General features: G+C 35.8%; 1 protein-coding gene across 1 annotated transcript in view; it reads left to right on the top strand.

Moving 5' to 3' along the window:
• LOC108765558 (agrin) overlaps window positions 1–17,393 on the top strand; it is a 51,594-nt gene that overhangs the window by 4,242 nt on the left and 29,959 nt on the right. The window contains exons 3-5 of the mRNA XM_018514322.1: window positions 9,183–9,398; window positions 10,385–10,626; window positions 12,858–13,044. Coding sequence (XP_018369824.1) covers window positions 10,489–10,626; window positions 12,858–13,044 — 325 coding nt within the window. The 5' untranslated portion in view covers window positions 9,183–9,398; window positions 10,385–10,488. The remainder of the gene's footprint in view (window positions 1–9,182; window positions 9,399–10,384; window positions 10,627–12,857; window positions 13,045–17,393) is intronic.

Here is a 17,393-nt window from a genome sequence, read left to right as displayed (position 1 = left end):
AAATAATTAATCCTTTCAATCAATAAATTATAGTTCAAGAAAATATGTTTACATGAAACAAGTAAATTTTTTTTTCCGTGCGGGGTATCTTATTTTCAAAGATAAATTTATGAAATTTAAAGTTTGATTACAGTTTCATAAATTATAATGTATAGCTTAGACCGGCTTAGACAAATTGGCATTAAATATATATAAATTAAAATAAATTAATAAATTAAGTATATAGTTATAGCGTGTTTTGCTCTCGCTTGAATTGATTAAAACTAATGATTAATCGTTACTGCACTAAAAAATAAATTAAAAAATATATATAATATATTTCCGCAAAGTAAATAAATCGAAATTAAAATTAATGTATTTCCATTCAAATTTAAGAATATCTCAAATATTCGTGAATTCTATGATTCTTATCTCTGATATAAACGACACGAAATCTATTTTTATATTAAATTAGCTTACATGTATAATACGAATTAAATATCAATGCAGTTTTACTTTATTTTGTGATAAAATCGACTTTGAATGCGTATAAAAAGTTACGCGCTGTTGCTCCCATATTGTACCACTCTTTAAATCGTTATTTCGTATTCACTCGTATTTTATTATTTGTTGCCAACAAGTTACCAACATTCCAAACAATTCGCTGGTTTAAACACATCTGCTTAAAGCGCCGCTATTTATATTTTCCTGTAGAAAATATTTTGTTACAATTATTTGTATTTCCGCTAAAGCGATTTATCAAGCGGCAAAGAGACCCTTCTGGTTAACATAAGCGTTTTTAAACTCTCTTTATTTATCTGCAGCACTCTCGATGGAGATTAGGATCTCCTATAAAGAATGTTTCACAAATTCTCTGCTCTCTTACAGAATTATTTATCAAAACTGAACTTGATCTTTTTCAATAATTATAGTAAGTTATATTAAATATTAAATGAGAAAGTCAAAAAGAGAAAGTTATCTTTATCTTTTTTAATATTTAATACATTGTGTCATGTCAATCAGATGAAGTTTCCTCATATGGGATTAATAAAAAAATAAAATATACTATATTAATCCTTCGTTGACATACTGGGTGTAAACAAAATTATTTTAACTCTCTGAAACTCAATTTTCTTTTATTTTGTAGAACAAAAATACAATGTTTATAAAAAAATCTCTGTTTTTTCAATTCCCAAAATAGCCTACATTTAATATGCAAAATAAATATCCTTTATCCAAAACCAACTTACAAACTTATTTTTTTTCAAAGTATCATATCTGAATAACAATTCTGTAAATTTTTAACTTTTAATATTAAATTTTTCAAAAGTTACAATTTTTCACAGATTTTATTCATTTTTTCTCTATTCATTGAACTCAAGAATTTTTTTCACAAAACTGTAATGAAATTTCAATCAAAAACTATTTAAATGTATTCTACAGACCTTGAAATTGATCAATAATTTTTTCCATATTGTTCGAATTTTTTATATAAGAACGTCAGTTGTTTAAACATTGCTCTGGAGGTGTGAGTCACCCAGTGTGTCAAAAAGCGAACCGAAAAAAGAGGTGTGTCAACGAAGGGTTAAGTTACACTTATTTGAATTTATTCTATCACGATGTCAATGTTAGATTTTTAAATATTGATAACTGACGATAAAATTATTGCCGTTTCTCTTACAGAAGCTGTACGTAGTCTAAGACATTCTACACATATATCCGCGCCTTAATGCGCTATATTCCACACAGCTGTCACCGTTCGTGTCCACAGATAGTCGTACACACGCTCACGAATGAGAGAGTTCCCCTCATCTAACCTTCCCTTCTCCCTACCAAGGAAGTAGTACAAACTTGGCAGGCGTTTAATCAACCGAGTAGTAAAGACAAATGTTTGATCAGACAGGTAGCTACCGGGAGTAGGCCGTGTTTGCTTAGGATTAGATAAGTCCATCCTTACCGTTTTCCCTTCGTTCCTCTTTCACACGGGGTCTTCTTCGTAGCACTGCGCAACTCGACGCGGTAGACAGTAACGGTTACGATAATCGCAGTCGCAGGTTAACGAGCTAGTTAAATATGTCGTTGAACGGTTCTAATCTGCCTGCCCTCTTTAGGAATAATCGTTAGGAACGTATAAACGTAAAGGACTATACAAATAGTGTCTTTAGGATGATTTGATAATAATGGAGAAGATCAGAGCAAAGCTGATGCTAGTTGTAATGAACTCCGTTTTAAGGACAAAAGTGATTCCACAGCGAATTTAAAAAATTATACGGAAAGGACTTTTTGTTGAAACATTTAGCTAAATATAAATTCGAAAATAATTTGATTGGACTATTAAAATAATTAGGGCGTTCAAGCATAATGATAATGCTGGGGAAAAAATGTTAATATTTTAGTAATGGATTTGAGTGTTCTAAAATATTATTTTGATAGTCCAACAAAATTATTTTCTGATTTACACCAAACAAAATTTTTAGATTTTCAGCAAAAGCTGAATTTTCACCAAAACCGTGCATAAATTTATTTTTTTAAGTATTTCTGCAGTGTATAACTGATCTGAACGATTTAACTTTGTTTAGGAGATCAAAAATATATCCAGATTCACGAAAATAATAGCTAATATAATTATTTTCTGTTTTTTAATGTTTGCAAATCTATTTTTGTGCAGCATAATACTTGTATTGTTATAATATTTTTAAAAATTATTAAAAATTTTTTATTAAAAGTCACAATAGTTATAAAACAGTTTTTTTCACATGAATTAGCTTTATACTCTTTCTTACCCTTCTCTAAAAGGCAATTTTTTTACATGGCAAGGTTTACATGACGGAAATAAGTGACTAGTGTAATTAATGGTTCAACATTACACTATATAAACTGCAATTTTAATGCGTAAAAATTATGGATGAACTTTGAAAGGACTGCACGGGAAAATGCATGCGAACTTTTATGACGAAAGCATTATACAGCGTGCAGATATCTCATGTTAGAATCACACGCAGTAAAGCGTCATAAATCCTACGAGCGTATAAAGAGCGATACTTGAAAATAATAATCTTTATAGCCGTATATATGTATGCGAGGTAAATCTCCGATGCTCGTCGTACGATGTAATCGTAGAGCTTAATAACAGCCCGCGACGTACACGGTAAAAGAAAGTGTAATAGAGACGTAATGGCGGAATCGAAAAGGAGCGAGTTGCGCGCCGGAAGTTTACAAAGATGAACGTCTTTTCCTTTCGTTCCACTGTTTCTGCCGTCGTATTATACCAGGAACAATGAAACGCAATATCCGGCTAGGAATGGTCGAAAGCGAACGATGAGGTGGAAGGCAAGAGGGCGAAGGAAGGAGGAGGAGGAGGAGGAGGAGAGAGAAGACTCAGAGTTTCCTCAGTCGATTCTCCCGCTGGGCGGAAAGCCTATAGTACAACAATGGAGTTGCCCTTTTATCAATCGGCACCAGTTGCGACCCTTTTAAACGCCGGAATCAATAATAAATTCTCCTCAAAGTGCCACCTCGCAAAATCCAGCATTCGTGAATTTTGCGACTCTCTCTCTCTCTCTCTCTCTCCCCCTCCCCCTCATTCATCTCATCACATAGATGAAGGGTTGGTTGCTCCAGGCATGAATCTGAAGTGACGGTACGACGGTACGATAAATCAAATTAACTCCCAAAAGTTTCGAGACTTTTCGGTTCCCCTCCTCGTTCGCCGGTGCAGCTACTATTTCGCGGTCGTGATTGGATGGTGAAACGGAACGTGGAAAAAGAGTAAGCGAAATTGAACCTCCGCGTCTGAAACTCCGTGCAAGAGGGTGAAAACCTCCGCTGCAGGAGCAGCGGATGTCGAGCCCAACGTAATTATCGATTCCTTACATAAGCCACTTTTATTAGCATCGTAAATATAACACGAAGAGGAACAGTATATGGTGTTGAAGCATTTCTTGAAAGTTCTGACTTAAAAAAAAATTAAAAAATAAAAATAAAAGGAAGTAAAATACTACTAATATATCAACTCTGAAGGAGAAAATCGCAGATCTGTCAGATCAGCAGCTGCGAATAAATCAAAAGTTCTCTTTACATAAACGAAATCTACAATTGTATTACTTCTGCTGCTTTCTTCTAGTTTATTTGGATTATTCGTTTTTTATTACCGTCGAACGTACCCAGAATATGAATGTTTCAGTGCCGTCTCGTATATCATACTTCCGTCGTCGGTAATGGCAACGTATTGATTAAATTTTTATTTCGCTTTCTCCTGGAAATATTTTCCCAACTCGCTTGCGCCTTGGTTCGTCTTCCGAGCGAGTTTCCTGCCGTCGTAAAGAAAGGAGCGCCTCTATCATCTCTATCCAGCTCTCTATGCTCTTCTCTTTTGCTTTCGTGAGACACCGCCCGCAAGTCGCTCCCGTCACGCATATCCAGCCTCGAGAAAAAGAAAGAAACACGCTATTTTCTTCACGCTCGAACGTGCCGAAATAAGGGTCGACCGGGAAAAGGTAGAGCCTGCCATGAGGGAACGTCGGATTCCCGAGGCGTGGCACCTCAGAAATAGATTCAACTAAATTCTCACACTCGCCGAGCCGGGGCTGAGACGTGCCGAGACGATGCGCTCGCTCTCGTACGAGGGCGAAAACGACGCCGAAGAGAGGGACGCGTGGTGTAAACCCGAGACAAACCAACAAGCAAATGTGTTTATCTACGAGACCTCTTGCAAACGAGGGACTCAACGAGCCGGAAATTTCGGTGATGTCAGGTTCGAGAAAACGATTCTCAGACGAGAAAACGAAGGCACCTATACGTTGAGGCTCGAGATCGGCGCCGGCGGAAAAAAGGGATGCGACCGCCGGAAACGATCTCTCGTGCCGACGATTGAGCACAAGTTGACAAGAAACGAACGGGAGACGTAAGTAACGGGTGCAATCGGTTATCGATGATCGCGTAAGTGTCGATAGCGAGATTGCGCCGTAGCTGGATAGAGGCAGCAAGAACGAACGTTATCGTCCTTAAAAACCGGCGGTGACAAACAAGCTGCTACTCAACAGGATTCGCGCGAGTTCGATTACATGTGGTGAGAGAGGATATGAGTATTGCGCTCATCAGTCAGAGAGCCGCTAACGAGCTCTGGTTACTATGCTTGTTGGCCCGGAAATATCATCGCTGCGAATTAGATATTAATCATGTTGTCATATTATCACTAACGATCTAACGGAGTCGCTAGAAACGTATGAAAATTACGAGAGCGAACATGATTCTGAAAGAAATTGCGGGGGACTATAATTTCCAATGTGGAAGAGCTTAAATTAGAAGAGATGAAGACACGATTTTCGTAAAAATTGTCTCAATTAAAAACCGGTACATATTTATAGCTAACAAAATTATAGCTAACGTGGAAGTTGCATACACTGTAAAAAATATAGATGTGGATTTAACATCATGCGGTATTTATATAATTCTCAACGTGTTAATATTAATGTGGATTAAAAATCCCTGTTATTCATATCAACATCATCATAATGTCAATTTAAAACCCATAGTGTTTATTTTAACCTTATTATGATATGGATAAAAACATTATTAAATCCACGCCATAGATTGATGTTTATATCATGTTTATTCATGTCAACATGGCGAGAATTATATACACTGAAAAAATAAGTTGGCTGCTACAGCAAATTAGGTGGTAAAATATGGCATAGTATTTTTAATTGACTGCAGCAGCTAATTTTTGGTTGCGTTAGATTATCTACAATGTCAGTATAGGATTTCGATAGGCTAACGCAATCAAAAATTGACTGTTGCAACCAATTAAAAATGCTATGTCATATTTTATACCATCTCATTTGCTGCATCTTTTTTTTTTAGTGTAAACATCGTACGGTGTTAAATCCAAATTTTTTAGAGTGCATACAATTTCCCTAATATTTTGTTGCTAAAAATATGTGTCGGTGTTAAATCCATACTCATATCTTTTTTAGAGAGTATAAGATTCAGTATTCAGTGCGGATCGCAACACTTTGAATTCCAAAGATTAATGCTCTCGCGCTTCAACGGCGGTTATCGTCGACCATCAACCGCAACATCATGAAACAAGTACCGAGACAGCCGCTACTTTCTGGCCGTTTTTTGACGCGCTCGTAAAAAACTTATCTTTACACGAGCAGCCGGCAATTTGTCCGGCTTGCACCGCCACTCGAATTCAGCTGAAATTTTACGTCGTCCGCAACCCCGTAAATTGCGTCTTGCGCTCTTACGCGCTCATGTTTACGCGTTCGGGGCCTAAGTGACGCAGAGAGAGAGAGAGAGAGAGAGAGAGAGAACATTCACAGAAAAGGCTTACGCAGAGACGAGAACGTGGATAGGTCGAACAGAGACAGCTGCGCGAAAGTCGGAGCGTACATCAAGCCGGAAGCACCGCGGAGGTGCCGTTAACATAAACCCAGTTATTGCTCCCCAGACATAATACCCTTATACCTACGCCCGCGTAATGTCAAACCGTGTCTCGTATAGCTTCCCATAGTTTCCGGAGTCACGGGCGAAAGGAAGGGCTTCCGGATGTTTTCCGCGACGCGGTCGAGACGAGCGTGAAGAAAAACCTCAATGAGAAGCCTCGACGGGATTTTAGCTCCAAGAGAGTTTATACCTTGTACATTATGGCTTATGTGCCGTTTACCCTGTGTTTTATTCTGTTGAATTTTTCTCTCTTTTTTTTATTTATTTAAATATAAAGATTTGGGGGAAAATAGTATATATATATATACAGTCTTTTTCTCTCTTGAAATCTTATCGCAATTCGCGACATTCGTTTCCAGAGGGAAGCAGACTTGCAAACTGGTAAAATCGTAAAGCTACAGACGAAATGGATGATGCTGACTTGCTCTGTCCGTGGATGACGGCGACGGGCAATTTACAAGGCTTTTACCGAGCGCTGAGTGATTTTGAGATATTCCCGCTTGCAGTACTTGTAGAATGCGGGAGAGGTATGCGCACGATATCTGCACATGAAAGGAAGGCGTCTAAAAAGGATCGATATTTGCAGTTGCTTTAGCGGAAGTAACTAGGATGCACTCTCATGTGTACATAAATCGGTTGCCTCGCGAGCGTCTCTCCTATTTGATAATCACCTCGAGGAAATGGTTCTCAATTCTCTCCTATTCGAAAATCACTTCAAGAAATAATCCTCAATTCATCAAAATTGGTAAATCGAGAATCTTTTGAGAAGCTTGTGTGTTTTGTTATTAGAATAAAATGTTCTTTAAATAATTTGCTACACAACAGCATGTTTCGCGATTATATACACTGAGAAAAAAGTGTTCGGTATTTGTGACTATAATTGCATAGTAAAATAATTAGGATTAGGAACATTTTTTATAACCGTAATATTAGTAATAATGATAATATTTATATACGAAAAAAACTTTTGTTAAAGTATCTAAAAATTTAGCTAAATACAGGTCTGAAAATAATTTTGTTGGAGTATGAAAATAATTTATGGACACTCCAACAGTTTCTAGAATGTTAAAACTTTTTGCAGCATTGTTCATTATGCTTGAGCGTCCTACATAATAGTTTTGATAGTCCAACAAAGTTATTTCCAGATCTGTATCTAGTTAAATTTTTAGATTTTTTCGCAAAATTATTTTTTCCATAGTTAAATTACGGTGTAATCATAAAAATTTTTTCTCTCAGCGCGATATCCAAGATTATTATTGTCCGTAAATAAATTGATACTCCTGTCACGTCTCTTTCCTTCGCTAAATTAAATGACAATTCGGCAATAATACAAGGAATGTGCTCATCAGTCACTCGCGTCGCGATATACCGCATCGTGTCGCCAGTCTTTGCACACGTTCCACGGGAGATTCCAGCCGTCGAACAGCAAGTCCGTCGTCCATACTGAAAAGGTCTTCCGACGGCTTTCACGTCGTAGCCCCGGCCCGATAATACAAAGAAATCCGCATCAGGGTAATGTCGCGTGAAGTTAACGCGCCGGCGTAACCATCCTCATACTCTTGCTCCCCCACGAGGGATCAGATCGTGGCCGGTGTTTCGATGAAGGCTGCAGACGGACGAAAAAGGAAAGAAGCACGATGAGAAATCCCATTAAGGCACCGAGATCTTGAAAGGGCGCGATGACATCGTTCTATCTCGTCCGATGCAAGCGATAGAAGCGATATAAGGACCTCTCCCCATTGCACGGAGATGGAATTACGAAGCGATGAAAAGGGTGGCGAGGAGCATTCTCGTCGTCCATTAATCGTTACTCATCTCGAGATGTCTGAATGAGATGGAACTACATGGATGAACGATATAAATAAAAGTACTTGGGAATCTGCCTTAATTATACTAAGAATATATTCAAATAGAGTGAAATGATAAAACGACAATACTGGTCATCTCGCAATTGATGGTGCAACGATACTTTTCCCAAGATCGATTAGTGCTAAATTCAAACTAACTGAAGCATCGACGAAGGAGAACGTCCGGGTTTGAGTTACGGAAGGGTCGAGTTTAGTCGCTCCACTGGACTGTAACTCGAGCTAACGCCGAGAAACACCACCACTGCCGGAGGAGAACTTGCCTCGTCAGCTGCTGGTATATAAGGCCGAAACCTAGCTACCGCCTGTAGACAGGAAACGGAATCTAACTTCCTTCCTTCCTTGGTCGAGGGCGAAGATTAATCTCGGTACCGTGTCTCCTCCAACTGGACCATACGATCCTTGTGACCTTCCATCATTATCCGCCTAATGTCATGTAAGTTCTCTCGATTTTCGTATGCAAATGGCTCATAAAAAGAGTCACAAGAAGGTTTATTTAAATTCATTCGATTTCGCCAGGATTAGTAGTAATTCCCGAAATGAGATAGAAGAGCCGATAGAATGCAAATGAAACCTTTAACGCGCGGATCATTTGATCAATCCTTATAATTACTCACGAAGTGAATCCTACAATTGAGAGATAATTAAGAATCCCTTTTGCCAGGAGTAAATAAAGCAGAGCTAAGGAAGAATAATTTTCCTCTTTAAGGAAAATTAAATGTTTTTATAATACTTTTCAGGAAGCTGGAGAGGACTCATCTATTTATTCAGCGTAATTAATCAGTATAATGCACGCATCATCTATCGCACATATGATTGAATTTGTGCTTTTCCCGATAATTTATTTTATTGTGTGTCGATACTGCTAATTGCGAATTAATTTTCCAGATCCATGCGGAGGCATCGAGTGCTCAAAACCAGAAGTCTGTCAGCTGGATAGTTCGAGGCAACCAGTCTGTCGCTGCGGGGAACAATGTGGTCTGGAACTTTCGCCGGTTTGCGGAAGCGACGGCAAAACATATTCGAACGAATGCAACCTTCGACAGGAAGCCTGTCGCTCTAGATTATCGCTCAAGAAAATCTACAACGGTGCATGCAGTTCCGGTAATAAAAATCATTAACATTTTTTACTCGGCATGTAAAATACAACGGCAATAAAATTTTCAGAAAATTGTATAAATTGCCTTCCTGCATACGATTAATTGTTGCACAGTAATAAATAATTTTGATTAATGATTAATAATTTTACGAGGGGCATCCCCATTATATAAAAAAAAACCGGTTATGCAAGTAGCTTGTGCATTGTTAGGTTTTTTTTTGGAGTATATTGGTAATATTTTTGCACTCAGAAATTGAGTTCACTGCAATCATTGTTAAGTGAGCAAATTTGAATCAAGGAGATGCCAATACAAGACGTGTCCGACAGTGAATTACTTACAGTAATTCGATTTATGATATGACACAATATCAATGGTGACTATGTTGAAAAATAACTTAAGAATCAAGTTAATGAAATAAAAAAGTTTTATAATTGTGCTATATTTTACTTTACTTTCCTATATGATAGGGAAACTTACCAGTGTGAAATTGACCCCTCAATTTTTTAAAAAATTAACTCTCCATAGCTCATTTGATTGCATTTCATAATATTGAGAGAAAAGTGGTTGTTAATTGCATAATAAAATAATTATGGCTAAGAGCTCTATTTTTATAATTATTAGATATTTTTATGATACTAATAATAATTATTATATTTCTAGTTCTACAAAAAATATATAATTGGCACCGAAAATGATTATAAATTATAGTTAAAAATATATAATTGGCCCAATTAACCGTAAATAAATTATAGTAATTGCGACCATTTTTTTCTCAGCATGGTTTTTTAAAATTACAAATATTGTAATCGCGCAAACAAATCAATAGTCTCTCATTGAATTATTAATTTGGTTTTAAATCTTTATTTATATGACTGTCCATATTTTGAAAATCTAATATTTTGAGACTATCGTAGACCAAATATACGATTTCTGAAATATTCTGTGAAAGTAAGAATAATCGTGACATAAGTCGATCGTTCGATGTCGCAGGTCAAAATCCCTGCGAAGCAGCAAAATGCAACTTCTACGAGCAGTGTACGATCAATCGGCAGGGGATCGCTAATTGCGAGTGTCGCCCCGACTGCGAACCGATAATGAGGCCCGTGTGCGCCCGCGGCGGAACAACCTACACATCCATGTGCGAGCTAAAGAGGCAGGCGTGTCTGACGAGGAACAACATCGAGGTCGCCTACGTCGGCACATGCGGCTCCAGAGGACCCTGCTCCGAGAAGGTCAGTCTCAGCTAGTATCTCACGTACGGAAACACGAGGCACGCTCGCGGTTTCCGCTTCCGTTTCCGCGCTTGGCGCGACGCGAGCAAGATTTCTTGTCGGATCCTCGGAATTTTGACGATGTAAATTATTGCTCTTGCTGAATTCGTTATAATTCCACTTTTTTTGCAATTTATATCACTCGTTTAGTTATTGTATTTCTTGTTACATATTATTAGTTACTTTAAGTAGATCATGTGTCTTTTTTTGTATTAGTAGCGCCTTTTTTTGCATTAGTACACTTTTCGTTTTTTATGTAGCGCATCTTATTTTATTTTTCTTTTATACGTCCGAAGCAACACAATTATATTCAAAATACGAACGTTAGCATCATATAATGAATGTATAAACTGAAAAATAAATGTTTAAAATACGATACGATTTTTAAATTATTTAGCAAATGTTATAAAAATGTATGTGAGATGTCTGTAACGTATATTAAATAGTTTTTACTTATTTCAAATACTAGTTAAAAATATTATTTATTTAAAATAAAATAAATAATATTTTTATACATTTCACGATTTTATGAAGGTTTAATAAACGTAGGTCTATTTAACGTTTTTATTACAGCATAAAAAACAGTTTCGGTTGAATGTTTTTTAAACGTAAATTGTTTGCTCGAATACCTTTCTGCAATAAATACTGTATCGACTCAATCTAAATTTACTTCCGGTTTTAAGAAAAAAAACACGTTCAATGCGTGTATCGTTTGAGCATAATATACATACATACAATAATTTCGCTCAGCTATAATAGCTTTCTTTAGGAAAAACGTTTCGATGAGCTGCAATTCAGTTTGTGGATGTTTCATTGAAAGCTATTTCGTTAAATTCGAGAGATTGATTAAATTAATACGTCGTATAAAGCACAATCAATATAATTGATGTATAAAATTTACAACAGAGAGAGGAAATATTGGTATAAAACATTCTTGACATATGCTTGTTTCAATGAAATATCGGGCACAGAAAAATCTAAAATAAATCCTGCGAAAAAGATGGAAATAATTTTTAATAATTAAAAGTTTAAATTATCACAGATAAATCATGTCGGTGATGTTGACATGGATTATTTTCAATTTTATAAAAAATAACGCGTTGCTATTTAAAGCGGTACAATTTAACTAGATTTAAGCTACAAACGTCATTGGTCCACAAAACAAGGTTCGTAATCGACACCGAACTCGCTCGCGAAATGGAAATTGCTGGATGTATTCACCGCAGAAATTGGAAAGGATCAAGAGCCCGATGGAGTGTGGAGGGAATTTCCTCTCTTTTACTATTTCTCCCTCTCGATACTTTCTCGATTCCCTGCGAAATTCGAAAGCCCGAGGTGAGATCTTCACCATTTCGACGAGCTCCTTCGCCAAAAGCAATTGTCACTAATTGGATGACGCTGTGCCGGATATCTCCGTGGGAAAGCTAGTAGATACTAGCACGAAAAGGAACGAGGAGAGATCGAGCTCGATGAATTTCAGGAAGACATTCCTGTATTGAGTTTCTCATCCCATGTATTTCTCATGAACGACTTTATGGGCTATGATATTCTTGATACAGTCGGCAAACTTTCCATCATCTAATTTATTCTTTGTTTACATTTCCACTGTATTTGCGTTTGCCTTAATTTCAGACAATTTAAGATATATTATGACATTATATTATGTAAAAAAAGACAACAAATTATCTAATTGTAAGATGTACAATACACAGAACGATGACATAGTTGAGTATCTAAAAATTTAGATAGTACAAATCTGAAAATAATTTTATTGAACCATCAAAATAATTACGTGCAAAATTTAATCATGATAAGCAATATATTGTAAGAAGTTTTGACATTTTTGCAATCAGCTTAAACCAGCTTACATAAGTCTTATATAATTATTTTGATAGTCCGATAAAATTATTTTCAATTATCTAGCTAAATTTTTAAACATTTCAACAAAACTATTCTTTTCATATAAATTATTTATGGTAGTAATAATAATTACATTGTATAGATTTATATATAATTATTATTACCAACATTATAGCATTCATGCATCAATTTATCATCGACACTTTAGCATCTTAAAAAATCGTGATGCTAAATTAAAAAGAAGGAAACAAGACGAATGACAGTAACAGCTTTTTTTGATGTATAACGGTACATCACATACACAATCCCATATATGACTATTCGGTTCGCAGATGTGTCAATGGGGCGCAATTTGCGCGGAGATCGCCGGCAATGCTGTGTGCGAATGTCCGACTTGTCCGGCAGAATTTCAACCCGTATGCGGCGATGATGGCATCAGCTACAGCAACGAGTGCAAACTTCGCTTAGAGGCATGTCAGCATCGACGGGAGATACGCGTTTTGTATCAAGGATTGTGCAGTGAGTATCTATCCAAAATAAATTTGAACAAGGGCATACGTCATACCTGTAAACATGCAGTCGGTAATTACGACTAATTAAATATCTGATTCCAAAATAATACAATAAATAGATAATTGAAGGACTCTCGATAAGTTAACCCCTAAACGCCACACTACAAGAATAACAACATACTTGGATATCCAATCCAATTCGATTGCTTATAAAAATAAATATATCAAATGTCAAATATTATACGAAACATGATGGTACCAAGAGAGCAAATATATGCACCTTTATTAATAATAAAATTATAAAAGTAAGGAAAAGAGCTAGATACGTCATATGTACCAAAAAGACGTTTAAAGATTAAATGAATAAAACAATAAGGCAAAGGAGAGCCAAGCGCTGTCGTTATTCATAATATAGTCCGTATAATAATACACACAGAAAATAAAAGATACGTTTCAAGTTTTATAATCAATGTTAAATATTCGAGAACGTGAATAATAATTTTCCACAAATAGAAATGGAAACCTTCTCCGTTTTAAAAGAAAGAGTTTCTGGCGTTTTTTAATATAATATAACGAGACAATCTAATAATATAAAAAGACAAAGCGACTGAAAGCATTAAATTGCAATATAATTTTTAAACTAAAGGACCTCAGCTGGTTAATGTTAACTTTCTAGCAAATTTTTCTCGTTTAATTTGAGTATATTCAAATCCCAATTTTCATTTCCTAACAGCTTCCTTTGTTTCGCTTAATAATTTTGTGTCCATTCAATCGCCCGTTCTTTTGTCATAAAGAAAATATATCGCCAGCAAGTTAATCTCTTAAATAGGTCCCGCGAAGTCCTTCGAAGGGTGGTCGAATTAATCACATAAAATTCTGAATTCTCAATTCTGGCGGATTGTTCCACGTTAAACACTCCTATCGACACTAATATCGAATGCGAAAAATAATTTCCAACTCGCGGCGAGGCGTTAAGAGAACAAATCTGCGATTTTAATATGCCGGAGTGGTCGGACAGCAGGGGTTAATATACGGTCGCGTAACCGCCCCGGCAGCGGCGGTAACTTAAAACTTGCTACGACTAATTTGAATATCCGGCCCGGGTAAATTGAATTTATAACGGATTTCTGAACGATCTTAAGTAGCGCGGCGGCATGAAACTTGATTAACGTCGATGGCCTTGCGTGTTCCCCCAGAATTAAACATCGATCGACCGTCCACCTGCACATTTGCTTCCTCATGTTCGATACGACGCGATAAAACGACCGTAAAAATCGGCGCTGATTTTAGAAAAGGAATGAATTATGATTCCAAACTGCAACAAGGGATGTCCCTCTAATTTTACGATCCCTAAATACGATCGATCTAATTACTTTTCAACGCATTGAGGTGTCATACGTTTTATTAGCGTTTCTTCCGAGAATCCTACGTATGATATGAGTGCCGCTTTTGATAAAGCTGTGCTTCACGTCAGATATTTTCAGCGATACTACTCATGCAGCGGAGCATTTCTTTTCTTCCCGTTTCCTCCTTCGCAATAGGAATTCTGGGCGATATCGTAAACAACTTCATGCATACTGCACTCGACGATGCATCATCGCGGCTGCACGCAAGCTCGCGCTATTAATCTTCATTTTATTATTTTCTACGATGCCTTTAATAACGACGCCGTGCCCTCCGCCGATCCTGGGAGGGCGGGAAAACGGGAGAAAGGGGTGAGCGAGATTTCATCGACCGTGTACTTTACGACGTTGGCTCCTACCCTGCAATTTCATTCTTATTAATCTACCCTTCTCCCACTCTCTCTCCCTCCCCCTGTCTACTGTCTTCGATATTCCAGAAGCTATTATTAGGACCGCGGTCTCAAAAGGACGCGAATTCCTGAGCGATTTTCCGTTCTGTGCCTCTTTTCGTGTAGCATTTGATAAATATTGCACTTCAATCGCTTTACGATCTGCGTATTCATTCAAATTTTGTCATAAAACGTGCAATTTTGATTACAGCAATGACATGATTGTAACTTTCTTGTGATAAAACCTAAATGTTAGGTTTTATCACGTTTTTATCAGTTCTTATAGGCAAGAAGTTAAAGCGCTTCAACTTGTAGTTACATGTATGATTCTGAAGAAAAAGTTTCATATTAAAGTGCAAACTTATAAAATATCGTTCCCTTATTTCAACAGTAATGCAACACAAAAAAACTTGATTTTCGAGTTATTGCTATGAATGAGTTTGACAAATATTAATCATCAAAAGTGAACTAACTTACCTTCATAAATTTGTTAAAATATCACAGCTCAAAAAAGTGATGTTTTAAGAGTTGTGAAATGAAAATGACAAAAATAATATTTGCTCGTGCTAAGAGAATAATTCTTTTTGCTGATATTATTTGATTAGTTTAATAACTTAACACTCTCCTCTCTCTGACAATGTAATTTTTTTAGTTATCACTTTTTTTAAATAAGGGATATGTAAAATAACTTTTTTTTCTACTTTCGTGGACCAGGAATTAATCCACAATTACAATTAAATTATTATAATCAGTCCGCGATAGTTAAACATTAAATATTATACTGTTAAATATTTATATGGTATTATATGCTTTCGAGAATATTCTGTTAACAGTCATTTTTCCTCTCCTATAAAAATGAGAGTACCTCCGCAATTAAACAAGGGAAAAAAATCATTTGCCTTTCTTCCTTTCCCCGATTTCATTTTTCATCTTTATGGAAACTACTCGCCAACGAAGCGCTTTTCAACGCGAAACAAATACACGACTCGATGCTAATCTCAAGAGACGGTTGCACGATGACATTCGATGCTCATTTCCAACGCAAATCATCCATATTCGCACAAGCATTCCTTGATAGCTCTACATAATCGCAAATGTCTAAACTATGTAGAGTGTTCTAAAATGACTGGCATATATTTCAGAGATACGTGCAAATATTGAATAGTAAATGAAAATTATTAAAGTTTATAAATAGAAAAATACTTATCCATATTATCTTCTCAGTTCATTATATGCATGTAAATATATTATATGTGAATACAATTAATAAAAAATATAATATATATAAATAAAAAGAATATACATAAGAATTAAGATAAATACATGTTGCCTTTATAAAATACGCAAAGATTAATACAGCAATTGATGAGAAGGTCAATTTAGGATGCAAACTTTTCGGATGTACTCGTGTTTGCGTCTTGCGGCCCAGCGCAGGAATAAACCGTAACATTTCTGATTTGCATCTTTATTAAAAAGTTCCACTTGTCAGCATACAACGCGAACAAGCACATTCCACTATCAAACGGCAGATTTATCAAAAGCTTACGCCAACGGAGATACGTTCAAACAGCGATTCCATCAAACCAGTCAACCCTCTCGACTGACGGGGCTCTAAGGCTTAGAGAATATAAAATCGCGTACTCGCGAGAGTTAGTCTAAACACAAACAGTAATTTCCATCACAAAAATCTGATGAAATGGGATACCGAAACGACGGTGGGTGAAAGTGATCTTCTCTAGAAAGGAGCATCTACGACGCGATAAAAACCTATGCCAAGGTTTATCGAACTTTCCTCATATCACATGTACCTTCGGTAAACGCGTCGAAAAAGATTGCCTTGCTTTTAATATTGAGAGAACACGGTAGTTTAGGAATTTGAAGACGTAAAGGGGAATGCAAGACTAGAAATTGGTCGAATTAGTTAAGAATGATAATAAAATTTTCTAAGTTTGAAATAATAACATTTCACATTATAGAGCGTTATATGAAATTAATGTAATAATATTTGGATTCTGAAAAGGAAAATATGCATTTACACACGTATATATATTTTTTTTTAATATTTTATTATATTTATATTTTTTAATATATTTCGTATTTATTTTATTTTTATATATGTGTATATATAAAATTTATAAATATATTAATAAAATAAAATATAATCAGAAGAGTTACGAGCCAAAGCAAAACAAATTTTAATGTACATTAAAATTTGTTTTGCTTTGGCTCGTAACTCTTCTGATTATGTTTTATTTTATTTGAATTATTTGAACCTTTCTTTATTATGTATTATTATATAATAAATATATTAAAATGTACTTATAAAATATCATAAAAATATATATTACGTTTTTTATTATATCGTACGTATATCTATTTTATCTTTTTCAGAATTCGAATGTTACGTATAAAGATTAAATATACCTATCCATGTCCTAGAGATTGAACATACATAGAAATTTCCTGCAACGTCCTATAATATTTATTCACAATAAGTTTGCAGTGATAACAGAATTGCATTATTCGAGCTGGTGAAAGTTTCAAAGGGTATATACCCGAGTAGA

This window comes from Trachymyrmex cornetzi, unplaced genomic scaffold, assembly GCF_001594075.2.
Source record: "Trachymyrmex cornetzi isolate Tcor2-1 unplaced genomic scaffold, Tcor1.1 scaffold5, whole genome shotgun sequence".
NCBI lineage: Eukaryota > Metazoa > Arthropoda > Insecta > Hymenoptera > Formicidae > Trachymyrmex > Trachymyrmex cornetzi.
Note: the sequence above shows the minus strand (reverse complement) of the source record. Positions and strands in the feature narration are given on the sequence as shown.